The sequence below is a fragment of the Gracilinanus agilis genome, chromosome 5, assembly GCF_016433145.1.
Source record: "Gracilinanus agilis isolate LMUSP501 chromosome 5, AgileGrace, whole genome shotgun sequence".
Lineage (NCBI taxonomy): Eukaryota > Metazoa > Chordata > Mammalia > Didelphimorphia > Didelphidae > Gracilinanus > Gracilinanus agilis.
Genome location: NC_058134.1, coordinates 149,512,887 through 149,539,399, shown reverse-complemented (window position 1 = coordinate 149,539,399; position 26,513 = coordinate 149,512,887). Strand labels below are relative to the sequence as shown.

The window sequence follows — 26,513 nt, the reverse complement described above, 5'->3', positions numbered from 1 at the left end:
TCCTGTAGGATGCTCTGTTCATTAAATTGGTTGGTCCTCATGACAACCTAGTAAAACAAGTGCCAAAGACATCACCCTCATTTTACAGATAAGGAAACCAAGGGTGAGAGGTTAAATAATTTGCTCAGTTACCCATCTTATAGATGTGTGAGTCAGGATGCCAACTCAGATGCTCCTAATTCCAAGTCTAGCATCCTAGCCACCAAACTGTGCCTGCTGCCACTCTCTCCTCGGAGTTACAGTAAGGGACAAGAAGTAGTAAACCCAACTGATTTTTGGAGTAAAAATAATGCCAAATGCTAATGAGGACTGATAAACTAATTAGGCTCATCAAGCAGGATGCCATCTGCCCAGTGTTTTCTGTTCTGATCAGAGCCCCTAGGGGTCAGCATTATGTTAGTCTCGCCAGCTTGTGGCAAGTTCTATTTTCTCACAATGATACTCATCCTTAGCAGTTCCATTCAAGATGCAGCCCATTGTGCCAACTGAGTCTTAGTTGCATCTCTTACCATAATCACTCTCCTGCTGCTGAGGGACAGTTTTGCAATGCACCACCCCCTTCCCTCAGTATAAAAGATTAAAGTCACTTTATGAGTACAATGAAAGTGTCTTGTCATTGAAATGCAAGAGATGACACACCCTTAGAGACACCATAAACCAGATTTTCCAAATGCCTGGACAGTTCCTGGGTTTTAAATGAGCATTTCCATTTAAAACCTAGGGAGTAGTTTGCACACTGGGAGAATTATGGACAACAAAAAGCTGTAAATAGAGTGCAACTGGGAAACACTTGAGTTAATTGCTCATTGGAAGACACATGATATGGAGAAAAAGCCTCCCTAGGTCCCTAGACTGACAAAATGACACATGTCAATGAGAGCCTTAGCAAATGGGTCATTCTCTGCCTTCTTCAGATACTGCAGGAATTTTTACAGATCAGCTTCTTTGGGGAGTTGTCTATGGAAAAATCTACCTCTTGGACTCCAGCCATGCTAGAAGTATGACAGACAGTTCGAGGACAAAGAGTCATGAGGCTCTTCAGCCCTGCTGGTGGCCCTTGATTTTCTTCCCAGAGACCCCCTCACCCCAACTCACAGTGGGGTTAACGTTCTCTGCGCATCCTTAAAACAACAGGAAATCAATGCAAAGGCATATTTGCATCACCCTCAAGGGTCCTGTCCATTGTGGCCAATCTTTCTCCTTTGACAATCTGTCTCTTTTGAGAATTAAAACTTATTCTTAAGGTTATAAAAAGGAAGAGTTTTCCAAAGTAAGACAAACCAAATAATGTTGCTGATTAAGTCCACATTGTTAAAAACCACTCATCAAATAGACATCTAAAATTGGATACTGTTTTAATAGTGTCCTCATCAGGGCAAAACTGTGGAAAATAAAGATGTGCTTTTTAAAACAACAAATAACCAACCATATAGTTTTTAGAATATGTGCCAACACTTACCAATACATTGCACTTGGGAATCTGCATAGTAATTCTCCTCACATTTGTTGCAGTGTTTTCCACCATAGCCCAATTTACACGGGCACTGGCCTGTAAACTGTAAAAACAGTCATGGGTGAGGAATGGATGAGTGTTATGATCCAAGAAGAAATGAATTCTAATAGAAACCATTTTTTCCTTTCCTGTGATTTAGCCTATACAGCTGTGTAAAGACAGAGGAGGGGTCGTTCCCATGGCTAGAGCAAGCATTAGAAAGGAAACAAGGAGAGAAGGATATGGCGGACGTGCTCTGGCTTCGCCATGTCAGATACACCGTCTGTTCCCAGCTGCTCAGGGACAGGTGGTTCCCAACTGAGAGACTTCCACAGATGCAAATGAAAACAAAACAGATACAGGGAAATGGGCCAGATTCCTTTCTTAAATAATTATGGGAGTTTCCCCATTAGGATTACAGAGTCCAAGGATCTGTTGGAACACTCAATATTTCATTTGGTAGAAGATTTTATACACTCAATTTGTAGTTTATAGAAATTAGTCTGGGAATATTTTATTTAAAATGCAACAGTTTTATATTTGCTACAGGTTTGCTTTTCTTTTATTTTTTTTCCAATAAGGAGAGTTGGAAGAGAGAGAAAATGGATTTTTTAAATTAAAAAAAGCAATGCATTAAGATTTAAATGCAGCAGTTTTGTTTGTGAATCCACACAGGATGAAGACAATAAATAGGGTCAGAAATGGACTTTCCTGTCACCACCCACACAGAATTCTGTAAATTACTATTCTCTCTCTCTCTCTCTCTCTCTCTCTCTCTCTCTCTCTCTCTCTCTCTCTCTCTCTCTCTCTCTCTCTCTCTCTCACACACACACACACACACACACACGTACAAGTATATACAACCGAATAAAAAGGGAGGGATCTTTTGAAATCACAGACCTGGTACTTTAGAGAGGCCATCCAATCAAACTTCCTACTCAATATGAAAATTCATGAAAATGACTTTCCTGACCAATAGGCTTTGGCTCTTATTCTTGCTAATATTTTCAATTAATTGTTACAAGGAGGAAAAATGGGCATGTCATGAATATCTAATGATCAACCCTCCATAAGATTTCAGCTGGGATCAAAACAAGAAGAAAGCTTATATTTCTAAAGCATTTTTAAGAACCAAAGAATATTGAATTATTAAAAAAAGAATAAATTGTGTTAAGAATAGTTTTAGTGTTCAGATCCAGTCTCAGACACTTAAAAGCTGTGTGACCTTGGACAACTCACTTAAACTCTTTCTGCCTTTATTTCCTCGCTTGTAAAATGGTGATAATTATAATGCATATCTCCCAGGGTCATTATGAAGATCAAATGAGATCATAACTGTAAAGTGCTTAGCACAATGCCTGGCAGTGTATAAATGTTAGTTATTATTATCCTTCTCATTATTATAATTTAATAGTCTGAATTTGGCATTTTTTGTAACTATCAATTAATCCCTCTATATTTGTGACCTGTCCAGTTTTACTGCCACCATCCTCAATTAAGATTTTATTACATATCATCTATATTATTTTAATAACCTAATTAATCTCACATCTTACTTTATTATTTTTTTCATTTTGACTAATTCTTCATACTGTTTCCTGATTATAAAAAACACAGTGAAGATTATGATACTTTTACTATGAAACTTTTAATGGGTCTCATTGGCTACCAAGTAAAATAAAAACTCCTTAATTTGGTCCCTAGTGAGGGACCCTTTTTTCTTTTCCACCTTTGGCTTCTTCTGTTATCTTACAGGTACCTTCTATTCCAGTCAGAATGGAACCTTTTCCCTGAAAATGGCTCTTGATTTTTTGCCTCTACATTGTTGCTCATGCTGCTCTATTATCTGCGAATGGTTTTGGTCACCATTTTGGTCTAAATTCTACCTATCCTCCAAGGTCCAATTTATTTAAAGTTATCTCTTTCCACAAACCTTCCTTGATTCATATATTCAAATATGCTTTCTCCTTCCTCCAATTTTCCAGACTTTTACTTCTTATAATGTGTTTGTCTGCCTTCTTTTATCCTTGAAAGAGGGGTTGTAAGTTCCCAGGAAGGAGGGTGCATCTTACATGTTTTTGTAGCCTGCCTCCCTATTAGCATCCCATCCTATCAAGCATCCAGACCAATGCCTTGCCCAATAAGCAACTGTTGAATCGTTGAACCAGATAATTCAATAAACCAGAACATCTCATTCCCCAACTAATTTAATGAAGCGGAATATCAGCTGAAACATCTTTCAAGTCATTTGAATGAACTGTGTAGAGATTATAAAAAGAGATAAGCATCTTTCCTCTCAGATTCTTGCATAAACAGGAAAATGAAAGTAAAATCTGTTATTTATAGGAAGCAGCTAGGGGAAAACAGTGAATAGAGTGCTGATCAAGAAGACTTGAATTCAAATCCATGTTCAAATTCTAGTTGTATGACCCTTATTAAGTCATTTAACCTCTGCTTGCCTCGCTTTTCTCATATACAAAATAGGAATAATAATAGCACCTTCCTCCCAAAGTTGTTGTGGGCATTAAATGAGATAATATTTAAAGTGCTTTGAAAACATCGAACTGACATAATAATGTTATTTTTATAAGACCAATGTATTTTATTTCTTCAATTGATGGGGTTTATGTTAGTTTACATATAAACATTTAAAATGTGTCACTTGTTAAATCAATTTTATGTGATTATCATTGAAGAAAAATTCCAGATTCTATAATTATATTGTTCAATAAAACATTATAAAATCTATTGTTTTTGGTAATGGTGATTGTATCATTAACACAAAGATATACAATCATCCCTTGCTGTATTGGGGTTCATTTGTTGAGGCTTGACTGCATTGCAGGCCTTTAAAAAAATCTAATTCTGTATTGCAGAGTTTTTGCTATATCACAGGATTTTGTGGATGAATACTGCACTGCAGCAATGGAAATGCAGCACGCCACTACCAGTTATGCAAGTTTGACAACATGAAATTGTACACTATTGGCTGATGGAATGAAAAGCGACCAATCACAATGCTGTGTTCTATATCCTGGGTGCTGATGGGCTCAGAGACTGCAGCATCGGTCTGTTTACTCTCTTGCTATTTCACAGATTTTCACCTTCCTTGGGGGCAGTGGAGGGGGATCCTCTGGAATGGAACTCCCGAAATAGGTGGGAGATCACTGTATGTATATTTGTATATACCCATGTATATATGAATATATGTATAAATGCACATAAATGTGTGTATATATATATCTTCCAAATATCCATAATTTATAAGCTAAATTGAACCTAGTTCATCTTCCAGGTTACATAAACCTCAACTACAATTTTTGTTGTTGAATCATTTCAGTTGGGATTGACTCTTAGAGACCTCTTTTGGGGGTTTTCTTGGCAAATATAATGGACTGGTTGGCCATTTTCTTTTCCAGCTCATTTTTACAGATGAAGAACCTGAGGTGAAGGTTAAGTGACTTGCCCAGAGTCACACAGCTAATGTCAGAAACCATATTTGAACTCACAAATATTAGTCTTCTTGATTCTAAGCCCAGTGTTTTATCCTTGGTGCCATCTAGCTGCCCCACAACTGCAATTATTTTTGTTAAAATACAAAAAAAAATACTGTGTGCAAAGCTTAAAGAGGGTAGTGAAAGTTTAGTTAAATCAAGAAGCACTGCCCTCAGATGAAATGGTGAGTGATTATTTTATTTATCATCCAGTATAAAAAATATATAGAATTAATCTGAAAAATGTGCAAATAAGTCTTTGTCTAAAAATGTATAGTATATATCTCCCCAAAATGAAATCTATTAGGAATTAAGTCATAGGTAGGCATGCTGGTGAAATTGGCAATGCTAGGGCAATGTTTATTCAGGAAAGATTTAAAAAAATAAACAAAAATATCAGATTTGGCAACACTAACATGAGATGCAGGCATATCTCATAGGCAGGACCCTGTGCTCTTTCATAGGCAATTTTGACTCTTTAAATAAAAATATAGCTTCTCTGTAGTATTTGTGTGTGTGTGCATGCACGTGTGTATGCATACACAATTTGACAAATGTTTAATAGCTTGCTTGTAAAGAGTATGGAGGAAACAGGGGAGACTCCATCACACTCTTAAATAGATAGGTAACATATATAGAAAATTTAAAAATGAGGGAAACCTTGAGAGTCTGAAATATAACCATCATTAACAGAAATTGATAGCAATTTTTTAAGGTTTGTTTCAAGAAGTGGGAGTAGAGGTGAGATGCCTATAAATTTTTTAACTAAAGTATGTGAAAGGAGTCTTCAGAATGAGGCTTTGTAATGGAAAGAAACATGTTTAAAAGGTCAGGTGGACAGACGAGCAGAAAGAAAAGTAAATGATCACAGACACTCACATTCCAAAGTAGGAAATGTCTTTGATGGAATATCGCCTAATGTCAAAATTAGAGTTAATTTTTCAAAGGATCAAAGGTAGAACTGGAAGGTCCTTAAAATTCACTTAGTCATAGGATTATTGCTATAATACAGGAAGATTTAGACCCTCTTGACTAGGCTACCTCCCTCATTTTTCCAGATGTGGAAACTGAGGCCAGAAGAGATTAAATGGTATATTTTATCACACAGAGAGCAAGTGATAGGACTAGAATTTAAACCCAGGGCTGAGATCTAGAGCTAGAAGGGACCCCAGAAGCCATTTAGTTCAACACCCAATTGTGGAAGCTAAGTCCTAGAGATGGTAAATAGCTGCTTGGAGTCATATAGGTAGTTATCAAGGCAGAATTCAAAATTCTAACACCAAATTCCATTTTTTCCCCTCTACTATAACTCAGTGCTTCCCATTTGTAGATTTTTGAACCATTTTATAAACAAGGTAGTTGTAGATAAATCCTATTCTGTCTCCCATCTTTGCTTTGTTGTTCAGTTGTTCAGACATGTCTGACTCTTCCTGAGCCTATAGACCAGTGATTCCCAAAGTGGGCGCCACCGCCCCCTGGTGGGTGCTGCAGCGATCCAGGGAAGCGGTGATGGCCACAGATGCATTTGGGGGCGGCGAATAACTGTAAGGGGCCGGTGATAGTATGTGACAGGGGGCGCTAAGTAATATTTTTTCTGGAATGGGGGCGGTAGGCCAAAAAAGTTTGGGAACCACTGCTTTAAACCATAGCATGCCAGTACTGCAAAGATGCTGGAGTTGTTGCCATTTCCTTCTCTACCGAATTAAAGAAAACAGAGATTAAGTGATTGGTTCAGGTTACATAGCTAGTAAGTGTTTGATTTGAATTCAGGTCTTCCTGACTCCAGGTTCATTGAAACACCTAGCTAGTCGACACTAAGTGTGACCTAACAAAAATGATAAAGGGATGTCTACCTTCTCTTTTATCTTTTTGTGCCAATTGCTTCCTGAATTTATATCCATTCTACTTTACAGAATTTTGAAATCACAGAATCTTAGAGTTACAAAAGCCCTGTGAAGATCATGTCCAACTCAACCTCCTGCTCATTGGAGAATGAAAGATAGTCTCCTGGCCTCAGAATATTTTTAGTGAAAATCTATTACTGGTTGGGATGTTATTTTGTTGAACCCAAAACTGTGTTTAACCCTAGCTCATTATTATTCATTCTGTTAGTGCCACACAATGTCTACACCACCATCCACTTCTTAGTTCTTCAAATATTTGAAGAAAGATATTATAATTTTAGCTGTTCTTTAACTTTTCAAATCAAAATGTTCCCAATTCCTTCATATGTCTTGGTTTTGTGTTTCCTTAATATCTCAAAGGACCTAATGATCCTTTGGATCAACCTTACTTTGTCAACAATCCTCTTAAAGTATGGTATCCTCTCAGAAATGAACATGAGTCCATATATGGTTTAACCAAGGAAGTGGACAGTGTGATAATTATTTCCATAATCTAGATACTATAATTCTATTAATGTAGCCTAAGGTTACTTAAGCTTGTTAGCAGTGGTTTTATACTCTTGCTTCATATTGGGCTAGAGAACAACTAAAACCCTTGCATATTTTTCACACAAATTTCTGGCAAACCACCCACATCTATGTTATTCTTATGCAACTGTTTTTATTTGAAACTGAATGTAGTATTTCATATTTATTCCTGTTAAACGTGCTGCTTTAGGCTCCCCTGGCAGTCCATTGAGATCAGTGTGAACCATAATTCTGCCATCTGTCTTATAATTTATATCTCTCTTGCTTTGTGTCATCTGCAGATTCGACCAGCATTCCTTTCCTGTTTTTATACAGTTTGTTGATACAACTATTGAGGAAAGTTAGGTCATATTCCAACCCCCAAGCTACAATTTGAGAACATTTTTCCAGGCTAACACAGACATTAATCAATACTTTTTAAATTTTTGGTTATTTAAACAGTTTTAGATCCAGTGATCTATATTATAATTTTCCCACATTACTCCCCTGCATTCTTTTTTTCCCCCTGCATTCTGAAGACATTTATTTCCTAAATGTTGGAGGCAAAAACTTTGGCAGTGGTGCAAATTTAAACACTAGCCAAGCTAAATTTTGCAAAGTGGTCCTTCATCTAGACATTCCCCTAAAAATGCTTGCTATGTACCACCAGGCCCCTTCTCTTATGGAATCCACAGAATCCCATGGAACCCATGGAATCTCAAGGATGCTATGTTAACAGCATGCCAATTCTCTCCAGTTTTCAGCATCCAAGAGTCAGGTGTTTACACTAGGTCTCGGGGTTAAATTTCTATCTATTCTGACTGTCACATCTATTCATTCCCATAGTGCTGCTCTGGTCAGATTTTTTAAGCTTTTGAATAGCTCTTTAGATATTCCAACATTTTATGCTGTAGTTGTAGGTAAGCCATACTTTGGTCTAAACTTATATGAAATATAATTAAATTATTACTATATTAAATATAATTAGATCACATTATGTAGGGCTTTATAATTCCACTTTTATTTTGATTCTCCTTAAAACCAGATCAGTCAATTCTGCTTATGACCTTTCTTAGTGTCCCACTATTTCTAAATGCCCACACACTGAATTATAATGGTATTTTTTTTCCAATAGCTGCTAGGAGACATAAGTGATGCTTTAAAAAAAGTTTCTTTAGCCAAAAAAGCCAAAATTCAGTTTATAAGTACTACACTTTCCCTCCTAAATAGATCATGCAAGTTCTATGTTCTTTTTTCTTTATATTTTCAATACTATATTGAATGAGCACTGAAAATCATCCACATACTTCAGTACAATTGAGTATATCATTAAATAATAATGCAACATTATTACATTATTATCCAGTAGGTTGTACAGTAGATAGAGTGCTGGGCTTGGAGTCAGGAGGGCTTATCTTCTGAAGTTCAAATCTGATCTCAGACACTTGCTGGCTCTGTGTTGTAAAAATTAAAATGAATATATAATAATAAATTCAAATATTATATTTTTGTAAGATTTATTAGTAGTCACTAAAAGTAAAAGAATAAATAACTAACAAAATGTGTTATTGGAAACTTTGTGCCTTTGAATTACATTTCCCAAGAGCCCACCAGCTTCCTGTGGTTACGTGCTGATGTAGACAGGGGGATAAATTGGGGAGTCTTGCATGGCTAGCTCTTTTTTCCTTCCTATGGCTGCTGGAAGCTGGGAACATGGGCTGTTTGAACAGGTAGATTAGTCATGGCATGTGGTTTTATTTTGTTACTTATTTATTCCTTTACTTCTAGTGATTTCCAATAAATCTTACCAAAATATAATATTTGAATTTATTATTAAATATTCATTTTCATTTTTACAGTGTGTGACCTTGGGCAAGTCACTGGACCCTGTTTGTCTCAGTTCCCCATCTGTAAAATGTAAAAAGAATGAGGTGGCGGACTGCTTCAGTATCTTTGCCAAGAGAATTCCAAATGGGGTGACAAAGAGTTGGATGTGATTGAAATGACTGAATGACCAATCCCTCTTAATTGGAACATTTTCCTTAAAAAAAGAATGAAAAACGCCAGTAGAATAGTTGCTGGCCTATATTCCCCAGTGATGTTAGTGATAAGTAATTAATTCTTCAGTGTTTCAAGGGCTCTTTTGCTGCTGTCAGTCAGTGCTCCCCAGTCTCCCCACAACAACAGACACAATACAATCACAGCTTCATGGCAGGGAGAGATGTTCAAGGCTAACAAATCCACCCCCTTATTTCACAGATGAGGAATCGAGCCTTGTAGAGGTTACACAAGTTGCCCAGGGTGGGATTTGAATGGCAATTCCTACCTTTCTTTTTGCTTTTCTTAACAACGTGCCCTTCAGAGGGTCTTCCAGCTTTGCTGGAATTCTGTCTCAGTTTCATCAAGAGATTCTCTGAACATCTTCTGACAAAAGACATATATAGCCTGGCTTTGGGCTTGTACCTAACACTTATTGTAAAGAATTTTGTCAATAAGTAGTTTGTCTCCTCTGGGGGAATGATGTTTTTGTTTAAATAAAAAAAAAATTAGCTTATAAATTGGATGTGTTGGTCTGTAGGCAAAGACCCCAAGTTTAGTGCCATATATGGTCCATTCTACTTCAAGGTCCTTCTCTGAGAGCATTTACCAGACAATGAAAGGAAAATCATCTTGATGACCACATTTCCTGATGACCTAGAAGTAGGTGGCTCTAGATAGAGAAAGCTGTGCCGTTGGCAGATTTTATTTCTCCTTATTCCTTTCTTTCTCCTCTTCATTGCCCTTTTAGCCTAGTCCAGGAATGAAGAAGACATGGCTCTGGGGCCAGCCAGGTGGCTCAGTGGACAGAGAGCTCCAGGCCTAGAGATGGAAGGGTCCTGGGTTTAATTCTGGCATTAGGCACTTGCTAGCTATGTAACCCTGGGCAAATTATTTAACCCTCATTTTCCTAGCCTTTACCGTTTTTCTGCCTTGGAACTGTTATACAAGATGGAAGGTGAGGGTTAAAGTAAAAGACATTGCTCAGAAGTGATTATTAGCAAGAACAGAAAAGCAAAAAGCATTTAAGGCCATTTGGAACACACAGTGCTTTTCTCCTGAGTTTCACCACTAAAGGTAACACTCATCCGCTTAAAAAAAAATGGGATCTTGCCTGGTTACAATGGGTGCTGTTGGAATTTTCAGGGTCACATTCACAGAACTGACATCCTTTTCCAGGGACCAGATTCCAGTATCCTTCAGCACACTGGTCACAGGCCAAACCTACAACATTTGGCAAGCAAGGACATGATCCTGTTGTTGGGTCACATAGGCATGCTCCATCACCCATTGGACAGGTAGTACGATTTACTCCAGAAGGATTACAAGTGCATCCTGGGGAAATAAAGACAATTACAACCTGAGACAAAACAATAAACTTGTTAGTTACGAATAATAAGAAACAATAATAATTTGGAAATGGGTAGTGCCCATTTCTCCAAAGAGCTCAGGGAAAAACTACTTTTTTGGGGGGATATGATTTTCCACCATCTATCTGAATATCTTCCAAATCAGTCATAATAGATTGATTATGCAAAACCTTTTTTTTTTCTATAGTTAAGAAGGAAGGTGCTTATTTTTTGCAAAGCATATTCACTTTTTAAGCCCACTGAATTCCATCTGATTGCTCTGAAATAGAGTCACTCATTTCAATTTTGGCATTCCTAAAGTTTTCATGCCTTCCTTAACAGTGGACAACTTGTCGCTTTAGGAATAGGTCATTGTCTTTTCCTAAATCCACTAGCAAAGTTTTGATTAATGGCATAGATATGTCATTTCCCAAAGGCGAAATTCAGGAATATTCTTGAAGAAATGCTTATGGCTATAGTTCGTATAATGATATTTTACCCAGTCTTTCTTTTTAAATTAATATTAAATTAAAATGTTAATTTAAATTAAATGTTTCACATATCCACAGCAATAGTGATGCTATTTTTAAAAAAGCATCCAAGGAATATTCTTACAGCTTGCTTTATAAAAGGCAACTAGATGACAGAGGCTTGAATTCATTGAACATGAAGTCAGAAGATCTGAGTTCAAATCTTTTCTCAGATAGCACTTGCTGAGTGACTCTGAGCATTTCACTTATCCTCAGCCAGCTTGTTTCCCTATCTGAAAATGGGGATAATAATAGCACCTCCCTCATAATTTGTTGTGAGGACCAAATGAAGTTATGTATGTGATTATATAAGGGCATGTTTTGCAAGTCTTAAAGGTCTAGATGTAGGTAAATCATTATTGTGACAAGTTCTAGTTCAAGGAAGCTGCCAGGAGAATGACAAGCTGTTATTTGGTGACCATATTGGTGCCATCACTTACTTTTGCAGCTTTGTGTGGGAGCTGATCCAAAGTACCCTGGTTTACAGAACTGGCAGTTGGGCCCATGAGTGTTATATAAACATTTGAGGCATTCTCCTGTGATGCTGCTGCATGATTCTGGGTCTGTTCTATCTATATTGTTATTGCAGGCACATGGCAGGCAAGGGTCTCCTGATATTCTCGGATTTCCATAAAACCCATTTGAGCATTCATCACAGTGAATACCTATGAAAGGAAAAGAGGTTGAAAGAAAAGAGAATAGGGTGGTTAGAAGTATAAAAAATAACTTAAAAATGGAACAAGAAAAGTAAAAGAGCTCCCTTAGATATTATAAAAAGTGTCTGCATATTAGAGTAAACAAGCAAAAAAAATTGTTTGCTACATGAAATGTAAATCCATCTGCATCTACTCAGTCTCCAAATATACTTGCAAACAGATTAAAATATTTAATAGTTATTTTGAACAAAAATTCCTTAGAGGAAAATACTTTTTCCAAGGTCTTGTTCCTGTGATGCTAGAAATTCAGGGCTGGGACTAAAACATTTCCTGGGAGCTGACTTTGAGAGCAGATGGAGAAATTGTTATCCATCTGTGCCTCCCCGGTGGAATATTTTGATGGAATTGTGATTTTATTGACCTGGGTACTCCCTCCACTCACATGGATTACAATCCTTTGCTTCTCATGCTCTGATTCTTTAATCATTAAATTTATAGAGCAGAGGTATCAAACTCATTCTGGGTACCCAGAATCAGATTAAAATGTAACTGGGAAATGTTTAACAAAATTAATAAAAATATAATAAAATATAGATAATGCTAACTTGTGGTTTTCTAAGCTAATATGTGGCCCATGGGGATTTATTTTTTATTTCCATTTGATTTTTTCTTTGAATTTGAGTTTTCTGAGTTTTATTTGAGTTTGACACCACTACTGCAACATAGCATAGAGGATAGATAGTTGGACTTGGGGTGAGAAAATTACAAATCATACCTTTGTTCCTCAATGAGCTTAATTATATGCAACTTACTTAAATTTTCTGAGCATCAGATTTATCATCTGTAAAATCCGAGTAATAATACCTGTGGTATCTACCTAAAAGGGTTGTTGTATCCATGCCATCATTTTGGCCATCAACCTCTTGTTTCCCATTTTCATAATCCAATCAGTTTACCTTCTTTTTTCATTCATTTAAGATTCATTAATGATCTTATACTGATTCTAATGCACAAGTTATTACTGGTTAAATATTGCAGCCTGCTTTGCTTTTTGGGCTATTTATAATTTGGATTCCATTCAGAATATTGTACAATAGATGTTGTAGCCAGGTAGACAGCCTGTCATTGCCCCAAGTCCATGTACTTCCAGACCTCTCACTTAGAGCAAAGATCAGAATTAATAAATAGCTAGAAAGAAAGTAAAAATGAGAAAAATGTGCACTCAATAGAAACAACTCAATCCTGAACTATTTTTAAAGTGATTAATAAGAAAATGGACAATGGAGAGTAGAAATGACATTGACACCGACTCTAATTTTATGTGATGCTCATAGATTTAGAGCTGGAAGGGACCTTTGGGGTCATGTAGTCTAAGCTCCTTTATCTTACAGGTAAGACAATGCAAGTGAAACCCAGAGACTTTAAGTGATTTGCCCAAAGTCATACAGAATTCTAATTTGGGTCTTTCCTGATTACTGGTCTGCACTCTACCCCTTACACCTCCACTGCCATTAAAAAGGGCACCAAAAGAACCTAAAGAGTATCTTAGTAAACAATACTTACTAAAGGGGAGAGTGGTCGTGGCCAAATACAGCATTGATTTGGAACCTAACCTCATTTGAAATATTTTTTGAAGAAGGATTAATAGTTGATTATAAGCAATATTGTTGCTTAAAGAAGAGGGAAGTGGGGGGTAAAATTAGTCTTAAGAGAGTTTTACATGTAAAAGCAATTAAGGATGAAAAAAGAGGGAGAATAATAAACAGAAGAAAAAGAGAAAGATCTGCAAAGATTTCATTTATATTTTTTCAAAAAATTTTCTGAAAATCTTCACCATTAAAGGTAGATGGGCAACCATGCTTGGTTTCTAACATCATAGTTGTATAGAGGAGGCAGAAATGTCACTTAAACTGCCCTCTCCCAAACAACATGCAAAACTGGGAAAAAGTCAGACTAGACTATGTATACAAAAAAAGAACCATGCTATATGCAATAGTTATTTTTAAAATATATATTCTTATTTATTTCATTAAATCTTTCCAAATCATGTATAAAATTGTTTTCAACATTCATTAACATTTTTTTGAGTTCCAAATTCTCTCTGTTTCCTGGTCATCCCACCTCTTTGAGAAGACGAGCAATTTGATATCTATTATAAATGTGAAATCATATAAGACATATTTCCCCATTAGCCATGTGCACACAGTTCTGAGGGCCCTAAGGGATGGAATCATCCAATTGCTGATGATACTAAAAACCTGGCGAAAAAAAATCTCAGAACTTGTTGTAAATGTCATTGCTCTGGAAGGATCAAGTTCAGGAATCCTTTAGAATCTCCAGTAAGAAATCTATAACCAAGAGTTTGATGCAATCATTTCCACAAAGGAAAGACCAAAAGTATGAAGAATATCTGTTGCTCACATTTGGGTAGTAAGCAAGTGGATGGGAGACCTGCATATCATATCCAACACTATGTATATTTGAGACACTCAGTAGGAATGGACAAGATGATCAAAGAAATAATCTGACCTAGGAGAGGAGAGTAGATTGCCTTGAGGGAATTACAAAGCTCCTTTAGTGATTTATTCCAGATATCTCTGAGATGTGAGAGAAAGTGGTCTAGCCATCCAGACTTGAAGAGACCAAGCAGATGAAGAGTGCATGTTGCCTAGATGATGATGTTAAGCTTAGTAAGTATTGTGTAGAATTATTTAATCTATATATACATTCCTTGGGCAGATGCTACTGTTGAACAATTATATTAACCCTGGACTGAATAGGAGGAAAAACTCAGATTAAATTTCTTCATATTTGGAAAATGATTCCCTGCTTTAAATGATCCCAATCTACTTGCTGCCATAAAAGGTCCTTTATTGAATATCAATATTCTTCTGGCAATATGCATATAGCTGTGAATCAAGACACACCAGGAGCTCAGAAGAATTAAGATAACCCAAAGAACAATGGAAGGATTGTGTGGCAGGCAAAAGTAGGTACCAGTGATGATTTACCTGTGAACATTAGCATAAAATACATTACTGAAGAATTTGAGCAAAAAAAAAAAAAAAGAGAGAGGATTAGTCAGATAGAAAGAATGCAAGACCATTTGATAGGCAGCCTAAAGAGTACATTGACAGGGGTTGACTAGGTGGCTCAGTGGATTGAAAGTCAGATCTAGAGATGGGAGGTCCTGGGTTCAAATGTGATCTCAGATAATTCCTAGGCAAATCACTTAACCTAGTCTTTATCACTCTTAATACTGATTCTAAGATGGAAGGTTAAAAAAAAGAGTAAAAGTAAAAAAAAAGAATACATCAATACACCTCAGTTATTAAAAATAACAAGCATGAAACAGACATGTTCTTTGTAGAAGCTATATGGATAAAAGAGATAAAATCACACAAAATGATAAGACAGAGGAGGATTTCAATCTGTATCACTGAGAGGAGCATTCATACAAAGGAAATGACCAAAATATAAATGTGGGTTGACTTTATTTGGATCAAATATAGTTGCGCTAGTGTTCTATTAGTTATAGAGATACTAAATTGGAGGAAGAGGAATTTCCCTTAATTAATTTGTTTCTTATACAATTGTTCAATGCAACTTCATGTTGGCTTATTTTCTATTCTGCACCACACATTTGTATGAGGCAGATAAATGATGAAATTGTGGACGTGTGTTAGACTATAATTAAGGACTGTAGAACAAGGGAAAAGGCATATAGGATAAACTAGTCTCCATACCTGTATAACCCTCTTGGCAGTTGCAAATTACTTCTAAACTCCAAGAATTCTGGTAACAGGAATGGGCAAAGTACTGATTACTTGAAGGAACATCCGGACACTGGCAAGGAAGACATGGATGTCCAGAGGAAGGATTTCCGTAGTAACCATCAATGCACCTATTAAGACAACTTCCTTAGAGACAGATCAAAATAAGCACCAGAGGAGGACATGTAGAGGCAAACCCAGTTGTACGCTACCTTAAGAAAATGCGATCGACAAATATTTGTTGATTTGAATGGTGGACTAGTGGATTGCCAAAACCCCTTAGAACTTCTGTTTTAACCCCCATTCTACTGTGTAAGCAAATACCTACTCAGTGATCTTTCAGAGAAGTGACTTACTCAGATGCAAAACAAAACAGAAGCCCTTTCAAGTTTGTCCCAGTTCCGTACCTTTCACAATTAAGGCCAGCTGTAAATCCTTTGCAGTTGAAGCATGACCCAGTCTCTGGGTCACAAAGTTCTGCAAACCCATTGCAAGGGCAAGGTCGGCATTTGGGAAATCCAAAATACCCAGCCAAGCACTGATCGCAACGGTGACCTTCAATGTTTTGGAGGCAGGAGCACTGCCCAGTCACCTGATCACAAATGGTGCTCCTGGAGCCTCGAGGATGGCATTCACATGCTAGATAAAACAAAGAAACAGTATGGAAGGTATGGTCTCACTTTGCTTTCTTTTTTGGAGAAGAACAGTGGGACATGGGCAGAACAAAATAATTTTGCAAACAAAACGAGCGTGTGAGGCTTAACAAAACGATTTACACAAAACTGACACCCAATACCTGCTGAGTCAGGGAAAGAAAACATTATGATTTAAAATTTCCAGTAGGTAATTGAAATTAATCAATTTTTCTAGATATTATATTTCTTTTTGTACTGAAAAATCTTGATGAATATTACATACAAATAAACTCTCTAGAAAGATGACCTTTTCCAAATTGATATATAAGAGCGCTTATTTTTTATTTTGAGGGAGTGACTGAAAAATCACTTGACTCTCCTATTTGCAGTTATATATTTTTTGTATCCCCAGTGTTTAATACAGTGCCTAGTGCATACTTTTTGACTGAATGAATTTTCGCATATGTGAATTCTTCATTTGATAAAATAATGCTTGGGTAAAATGATTGTTTGACCCAGGTAAGTTTATTATGTAACTGTTATTCTGATGAGATTTGTGAGGGTGCCTAGACCCTGGAATGTAGTATTTCTTCCCATCCTGTAAAGATAAAGATATTATTGTGGAATTGGTACTGGAGACAGGGTTTTCTACTGTAGTGGCAGTTTTTAAATCTCTCTAGAGAGAGACACAGTAAGAGAGACTTAAACAGAGTGAGAGGTAGCAGGGGGCAGCATTAGCATCAACAGATATAGAACACTTTCTGGAAGACTTCATCTAAGTTCAATGTATTGGCTTGAGAATTTTTCTTTCCTGGGCATATTGCTTGGCTTATTAAGAAAATTTGGCAGAGGATGAAGGAATTATGACTATTTAGAAAAATCACTGGAATATTGGTGAATTTACCTCACTATCTTATTTTCTCATCTGTTTTATTGCTATATGCATGTAATTGGCGGTAGCATTTATTACTATTATTTTATTCTTTTAAATTTTGATTGATGATTATTTGATTTTTAAAAAACAATACATTTCTATATAAAAATAAGATTATATATAAAATATATATATATAAATAAATATACACACATACATAGAGAGTGAGAGAGAAAAATAGGAAGAAAGAGGGGGGGGAGAGAGAGAAGGAGAGGGGCTTCTTGGGGGCAGAGAAGAATGTCAGGAGACTTGTGGATAATTGATTATACCAATTTCATCTTGCTAAGAAACCAACCCTCCAGCCTGGAAATCAAGAGATTGGCTTGGGGCTCAGAGTATTTTATGAATTTTATTTATAATCTGCATTTTTAAAGCTTTCCAACTCACAAAGAAAGGAAGCCACATAGAATTGAGGATTTTCCCCTAAATTAAAACTTTCATAATCTAATTTCATTATCACCAAGTAAAACATGTGTCTCATTACCAGGGACCTTTGGGGTTTTCTGCATTCTCTTTCTTCTCCCTCTTCTAAAAGTGATATAGGAAAGGAGGAATGGAAGTAGAGACCTCAGGAACTGGCCATACCCTGAGTCAGGCTTTGTGGATGGTGATCTGACCAGGGATAATCAAAAGAAAATTCTTGAAATATCCAAATATGCTTTGTAATTGACTCAGAATTTGTGTGTATGTGTGTGTGTGCATGTGCGTGTGCGTGTGTGTGTGTGTGTTAGAGAGAGTGGGGAGGGAGAGAGAGAAAAAGAGAGACAAACAGATAAAGACAGAGACAGAGAGACAGAGCCAGAGAGAGAGAGAGAGACAGAGAGACAGAGAGACAGAGAGACAGAGAGACAGAATGAGAGACAGAGAGACAGAAAGACAGAGACAGAGAGACAGAGACAGAGACAGAGAGAGCCAGAGAGACAGAATGAGAGACAGAGAGACAGAGATAGAAAGACAGAGACAGAGACAGACAGAGAGGTGTGCAGAAATGGGGTTTAGGCATGATTTTCCATACTTGTTCTTTGGTACTTACAGTGACAACCATGGTGCCCCAAACCATAGGTTCCCACAGAGCACCGATCACAGCAGCGCCCAGTCACTTGGGGTTTACACTGACACTGGCCTCCCAGTTTGCTGCAGCTCGATGCTATGGAACCCTGAGGGTGACATTTGCATGCTGTAAACAAAAAAGAAAAGAGAGGGAGGAAATGAGACAAAGAATCGCCATGGTTCTTCTTTGGTAATTTTTATATGAAATCCACCTACTTGAATAGGTGCTAACTATGGAGAAATTAGATCTGTATCAGTCTAGTTCTGGATCTCAAGGAACAAAAGCAGAGTCATATCTTCTTTTCATTTTACTATAACTTTTATCAAGAATATTCAAGCCACCAATGGAACATCAACTCACAAAGGATACAAGGAAACGGAGGCTTCTGCTTTACTATCACTCTTGAATTCTAGGCTTGGCTTGTTTCTGGAAAACCATGCAATGCACAGAACTATACCCCAGCAGAGCCAGCTAGGTCTGGAGAAAGGGAGTTCTGAGTTCAAATACAGTCACATATTTACTAATGGTATGCACCTGGTCAACATCTCTAAGCCTCAGTTTCTTTATTTGTAAAATGGAAATAATGGTAATGTTTTCCTCCCAGGATTGTTGTGAGGAGAAAATGAGAATGAATGCTAGCTTTTATTATTATTATCATTCAGAATTTTATTATTATTATCATCCTGAGGGAATTAGTGTCTGAAGTGGACAAAGAGAGCTAGACCTTTTGTTGTTGCTGTCCTTAAGGAGTCTGTCTTTTGGTCTCAGTGTTGCATTAAGTTCTACCCCAAGCTCAGAATTAATGGAATAACTGGAATATCCTAACTCAGTGGCTTTAAGATGGCAACTTGCTTTAGATAATAATTTTGTTGCTGTTCAGTCATTTCAGTCATGTCTAACTCTTTGTGTTCCCATTTTGGAATTTTCTTGGCAGAGATACTGGACTGATTTGCCATTTCTTTCTCCAGCTCATTTTACAGATGAGAAAAGCTGAGGCAAATTGGGTTAAGTGACTTGCACAGGGTCATACAGCTAGTGAATGTCTGAGGCTGAGTTGGAACTCATAAAGATAAGCCTTCCTGAATCTAAGCCCAGTGCTCTGTCCATTGCTGATAGTAGTTATCAACATTTATTTAATGACTTAAAATTTAAAAAGCCTCTTACACATAATATCTCATTTGAAATCTATGATTCGGAGACGTATGTGCTTTCAACATTATTTTCTGCATTTGCCTTCTATCTGGGAGTCAATGCTAAGCATTGACTCCCAGATAGAAGAGTGGTCAGACCTGGGCAGTTGATGTTAAGTGACTTTCCCAAGGTCATTATCAGTAGGAAGTGTCTGAGGTCAGATTTGAGCCCAGGACCTCCTATCTCTAGGCTTGGCTTTAAATCCACTGAGAGACCTACTTGCCCCTATTATCTTCTTTTTACAGATGAAGGAACTAAAACTCAGGGAGGGTAAGTGATTGGAATGGAGCCATGCAGTCAGCGAGTGTCCTTTTACTGCCTATCAGAAGCTTTCTAACATGAGGTCCAGAACACCGTCTACTAGGGTCATGTTGCCTCTCAGATAGTCCATCTGACTTTCAGATCAGTTTCATTAATGACATGTGTAAGCCAAAATTAATATGAAATGATAGTACAAGCTCCCTGATAATGAGGTGCTGGAATATAGCCAATTCATTAGCACTGAAGCAGTATTTAATGTACCCAAATGCTCAAATTGACATGTAGAGCATGGAGATAAACTAAATGGAATACAAAAAATACATTAATTAAACCCTTCATCTTTGCCACACAATTTCCTACTATGTGCCAGGCACTGTGATAAACACGAGGATACAAAGAAAAAAAAAAGCAGCCCTTGCTCCCAAAGGTCTCACAGTCTAAGACAGTGATTCCCAAAGTGGGCACCACTGCCCCCTGGTGGGTGCTGTAGCAATCCAGGAAAGCGGTGATGGCCACAGGTGCATTTGGGGGCAGTGAATAACTGTAAGGGGGCGGTGATAGTATGTGACAGGGGGCGCTAAGTAATATTTTTTTCTGGAAAGGGGGCAGTGGGCCAAAAAAGTTTGGGAACCACTGGTCTAAGAGGGAAGCCAACAAGGAAACAACTATGTACAAACAAGCTATATATAGGACAAACTGGAACTAAATCGAAGACATTCGCATTAAGGAGGATTGGGAAAGGCTTCTTGCAGAAAGGGAGATTTTTAACTGGGACTTAACTGAAGCCAAGGAAGCCAGGAGGCACAGATGAGGAGGGAGAACATTCCAGGCATGGGGGGACAGCCAGTGAAAATTTCTGGTGTCTGGAAATGGAGTGTCTTATGTAAAAAATAGCAACGAGGCCAATGTTACTGGATCACAGAGTAAGAGGAGGGCTGTAATAAGGCTAGAAAAGGGGGAGCAGGTAATGGAAGGTTTTGAACATCAAACACTATATGGTAGGCTCAAGAGTTAGTGTGGAATAGGGATCTGGGTTATATACACTAAAAGGTAGGGATATGGGGTCAAAATTCTGTCTAAGAAGTATTATGAATTTGGTGGGAACTAGTCAACAATGCAATGTGTACTGGTTAGGTCAGTGGTAGCAGGTGATCCTGATCTGTCTTCTTGCTGCCTGTTGGTGAGCTAGGGTCATTTGGTCAACACATGGGATGTCAATGAATAGAGCAGAAAGTAGGATCATAGGAACAAAGATTTAAAGCTGGAATGAAACTGAAACAATCTAGTTAAGATTTCTTAGTTAAAAGATGAAGAGATTGAGACCCAAAGAGTCTACATGATTTACCCAAGATGACATAAGTAGTAAGTGATCAAATTGGGGTTAAAATCCAAGCCCTTTGCTCAAATCCAATGCCTACACCAAATATTTGAATGATACAGTGAAACATAACTGTTGGCAATCTGTGGTAGAATGACTACTCATTGAAGGATGGTATGATTGACACAATTAGATAAAAAATTATTATTTTAAGTAAAATTTATTATAATATAAATTTATTGTAATGTAGGTCAAGACTATGCTATAGAATCATAGTTAAAACTTAGAATGAGGCACACCAGTGGTCATGATTCCAAAGAATGGAAAGGATTAGATGGGGGGAATTTCCATTTATTAATTTAGAAAAAATGCTCTGGATTTTAAAAGTGTTTAATAAAGGCTTACTAAATTAGAACTGTTTTATTTAATTGGAAACATAAGGTTTTATTTTTGTTTTTTAGTTTTCTAAAAAATAGTTCCTGTTCTTAATTTCCTCAAGGGATATTTGAAATCATAGAATCTCAGAGCTTTCTATTTCATCTTGTACCTTACCTTTGCACTTTCCCTAACAATTCATCACAGAGCCTTCAAGACTTTTACTGAAGGGAGAACCTGGATATCTTAAGAAAACAATTGTGAGCAGAACAGATAAGAAAGAGCTGGTAGAATTCCTTTGTCTTCTGGGGCAGAACTCAGGGATTCATCAATCATTCTAGTTTTTTCGATCTATATACATATCCTCCTTCCCTCTTGGGGGAAATGACCTGGTCTAATTAGTTTATATTAATCCCTCTCAGTTTCCTTTTTTCAACTTTTCCCTCTATGCCCAAAGGATCTATATCACAGAGATACACAGAGATAGTGCATCATAATAGAAAAAATACCCATTTAGAAGTTAGGAGACGTAGGTTCTTGTCTTGACTTTATCAGTTTACATGACATTAATCTAACCATGACCATGAGAAAGTCCTTTAACATCCCTAGGTCTCATTTTTCTCCCTTTAAAATGAGAGAATAGATTAGATAATCTCTAAGGTTCCTTTTAGCACCGATAGCTTACAAATCAAAGAAAATACACCCATGAGGGCAGGATTAAATATTGTTACCAAAGAACAATTTAGGACAAATTTATACACACTTGGAATATTATATTATGAGCCTGAGATGTTGGAAGACATGAACTGGGCATAGTGCGATGGGATGCTTCCTTCAAGGCTGCTGAAGAAACAGCTGAGGGAGGGAGTGAATTTTTGCTTCTTCATCTCTTCTTGGGTACTTTGGGCTCTGGATGGTAGAAAGGACATTGGTATTTGAGGGGTTAGAGTGTATATTATTAGCCATGGAGGTAAGGAAATGAGGTGGTTGAGTTCTTGGTGAAGAAATAGAGTAAATATTAGAGAAGTCTGGGAAAGCCTGGAGATAAGCAACAATGAGGAAAGCTGGTGGTACTTGGGGTGTTTGTTCAAAGATCTCTCCCTGGGTGGTCATTGTGGAGTGTTGGGGGATTGGTGTCAGCTCAGATTTTTCCTCATTTGGCTGTGAGCCTTGACATTCCCTGTACTGGGATGGGGAGGGTTGGGGAGGGCTGGGGAGACTACCAAGTAACAGCTTTGGGTGGAGTTACCAGATAAGCTTGTTCTCATTTCTCGTCTCTAGGGAAGCTGGAGATCTGTAACTTGGTTAGTGTGATAGACTGTGATCCGCAACATATTTACACTCTTTTTGGGATCTTAAGTGGATAGGTAGGATTTGTACCTTTTTTAGATATTTGGAGTTGTTGCTACAGAGCTTCTATCCGGTCTCACTTTCTAGAAAACACACATCAAGATAATAATATCTAAGTAGAATCTAACAAGTACTTACCAACTGCCCCATTGTGTAGCTTCGCTGATATACTAATTATAAGTCTTTCACACCAGTCAGACAAAATATGAGGTCCCGGTTTAGAAGCAATTTCAATACAGTTGTTTAGTTGGTATTCATCTAAATGTTTATCACAGAAATTCTCTACTGAATCCATTTGGGGAATAAGGCCAAGCTTTTAATATTAAAAAAAAAAGAATTGTAACATAATTAAAAACATTCAATATTCTCTTGTTCTAGTTTCTATTAATCCTATGAGTATCTTATTTGACTTTGATACAGCTCATTTTACTACTTTAAGCTGATCACTTCTACAATATTTGCCAAATTATGTATAACACAACCTACAACTTGTCAATGCTTCAGGGATATGTAATTTCATTGATATGGATGGTTCCTGCACCAATTAAAATATCAAATCCTCTAAAACTTAGTAGAGGGTCTTTTTTTTAAAACCCTTACCACCTTCCATCTTAGAGTCAATACTGTGTATTGGTTCCAAGGCAGAAGAGTGATAAGGGCTAGGAAAAGGGGTTAAGTGGCTTGCCCAGGGTCACACATCTGGGAAGTGTCTGAGGTCAGATTTGAACTCTGGACCTTCCGTTTCTAGGCCTGACTCTCTATTCACAGAGTCATCTAGCTGCCCCCAAGAATCTGTGAGAGCTATCGTAACTAGACTTCTGGAAAGATAGTAGTATAAAGAACAACTGAGGAAGTAAGCCCATAAAACAGTTTGATGAAATTTGATGAAATATAAAACATGAGAGAAGGTGGTAGACAAAAGAAGAAAAAAATCTTAGAATCAGTTCTAACAATAAAAGATCATGATAAACTGGATATACATTTGTACGTAAGAAAAATGTTCTGAGGATCACAATGAATGCTAGGATAAGAATAATTTAGTAGTATGGAATTTTTTTTGATGTGGGAGGGAAATAAAATTGACATTTAGATAAGAGTATGGTTCTCTAATTTCTACCAGTGGGTTCCATGATACCTCATCATTATATGGAGATTATTCTGGTTTTCTAAAGGATAAAATAGTGTAATTAAAAGTAATTAATATTAAAAGTCTGGCAGGTCCTATTAAACTGGAAAGGACATAGTCTGTTATTCCAGTTAGAAGGTCGTGTGCCAGTTGATGCCTTCTTTTAAGGCACAGAAACCCACCATGGCCTTTTCCAAGGTGATAGGAAAAATGTGCTGTGTGCTGGGTCATGAAATCATAGTTTTAGAGCTCAAAAGGAACTCTGAGATCATCTAATCCAAACTCCTCAATTTATGGATGAATAAGCTGAGGTTAAGGGAAGTTAAATGTTTTGCTCGATATAATACTAGTAACAAGTAGCAGAAACAGGATCTGAATCCAGTTCCTCCCATTCTAAATCCAGTGCCCTTTCCACTACACAGAAGGGAATACATACACCAGTGAAATCACAGGTTTTTGAAGTACCAAAAATAATGATAACTTAAACATCTCTTGGTAATCTGTGCTAATAGTGGGAAGAAGGAACTTGGGAAATTAAACATAATTCTGGATTTGACTTTTAAAGTCCCTCCTATCCTGAATGATTCATTCATTCATCCATTTATTTATATATTTGCAACAAAAAGGGTTTTAAGTCTATATTAGGTACAGAATTCCTAAACTTAGAGGAATACATAAAGATAAATAAGGTGCTAACCTCCAGGAGTTAACAATCTTTTAAAGATAATTCCAAGTGAGAGAGAACTGGTCTAGCCACTTTGAAAAGTGATTTAGCATTAGATCTCCAAAATGAATAAATTGTTCATATTCTTTGATTCAGCAATTCTATTACTCCTAAGTCTATGCCCCAAAGAGATCAAAGAAAGAGGAATCAGATTTATATGGACAAAGATATTTATAGCAGCTCTTTTGTGATGGCTAAGAACTGGAAATGAAAGAGGTATTCATTGATTGGGAAATGGATAAACAAATAACTGTATGATATGTGGATGTAATGGAATATACTATTGTACTATTAGAAACCTGGGAGGACTTGTTTGTTTTGATGCGGAGTGAAGTGAGCAGAACCTAGAAAACTATTTATACAATAATACCAGCATTAAAGACAAACAACTTTGAAATATTTAAGAACTCTGATCATCATAAATTATGATTCTGGAAGACCTATGATATAAAGTACCCTACCCATCTCCAGAGAGATGATATATTTGGGGTGCTAATTAAAACTTTTTAAAAAATCATCCTAATGCTAGAATTTGTTTTGCTTGACCATACATATTTATTACAGAGTGGTTTTTGGTTGATTTAATTCTTTTAATGTTGGAGGAGTGGTTAAGAAGGAAAAAAAAGATTTTTGTTCATTGAAAAAAATTAGAAAAAAGAATAGTTTTGACTGTCTAGCGCTGTGCCTGACACACAATGATTGATTGATTGATTGATTGATTAAATAAGAAAAGGCTGAGAAAGAACCTTTTAGAGGTTTAAGAGTTGTTTTTTTTTAACAGATAATTCACAAAATGGATAAGCCTAATATTTGATTTAGATTCATCACAGTGCCTGGCATATAGCAGCCATTAATAAATTACTGATAGATTTACAATACTATCTGGATTAAATAGCATCAAAGTCCTATTCAACCTTCCTATTCTATATGGCCACAATACACTTTTTCTAATGACTTTCAGGTTTCAGGTTTGTAGGTTTACAAGTCCATCAAGTCCATCTCTTGATTTATGAAGAGATGACAATTTTATGTTCTAAAACACTTTGTGGACACTAAACACATTTTTATAGCAAAGCATATAAAACTAGCCTAGTGACAAATAACAAGTGTAAACTTTATGGCGAATGGCCAGATTCATGCCAAAATAAGGTCTAGTCTTAGAGAAGTATGTTAGGCAGCTAAATGGTGCAGTGGACAGAGTGCTGGGCTCAGTCACAAAGAATATTGCTTAAGAAATTTACTAATTATGTCAATTAATTTCCACCAGTCTTAGTTTGCTCATGATTACTATTATTATTCTCTAATAAAGATAATAATGGCACCTACCTCACAGAGGATTAAATGAGATAACATGTGTAAAGTGCTTTGCAAACTTTAAAGTGCCATAAATAATGATAGGGAGAAGGAATAGGAGGAGGGAAGGAAAAAGATTTAAACTTTTGTGGGGGTAGTATATCTAGATTCTGAATTCTGTCATTTCCTATTTCCCCCATAAATAGTGATCTTCTAAAGTAGATATATTAGACTAATCTTTCTTTCTATACTATCCTTCTGCCCCATTTTGTCAACAGAGTTCCATTTAAAGTTCTTCTGCAAAGGAGTCAAATAATAATGAATAGTGAGAATTGGCAATCTTAGAGATTATCTAGCACATTCTCTTCATTTTACAGATGGGGGAACTGAGGCTTAGGGAAAAGAACTTGCATAATATCACCTACACAATAACTATTAGAACTAGGACTAGATTTTGCATCTGTGAGTCAGCACACCATAGGAGAGATAGCACTTCAATTGGAATCAGAGAAC

General features: G+C 36.8%; 1 protein-coding gene across 1 annotated transcript in view; it reads right to left on the bottom strand.

The window, feature by feature from the left end:
• The window catches only part of LAMB4 (laminin subunit beta 4), a 141,193-nt gene that overhangs the window by 44,957 nt on the left and 69,723 nt on the right, over positions 1 to 26,513 (bottom strand). The window contains 7 exon segments of the mRNA XM_044678313.1: positions 1,460 to 1,556; positions 10,549 to 10,769; positions 11,754 to 11,978; positions 15,716 to 15,873; positions 16,150 to 16,381; positions 18,345 to 18,488; positions 22,996 to 23,170. Coding sequence (XP_044534248.1) covers positions 1,460 to 1,556; positions 10,549 to 10,769; positions 11,754 to 11,978; positions 15,716 to 15,873; positions 16,150 to 16,381; positions 18,345 to 18,488; positions 22,996 to 23,170 — 1,252 coding nt within the window.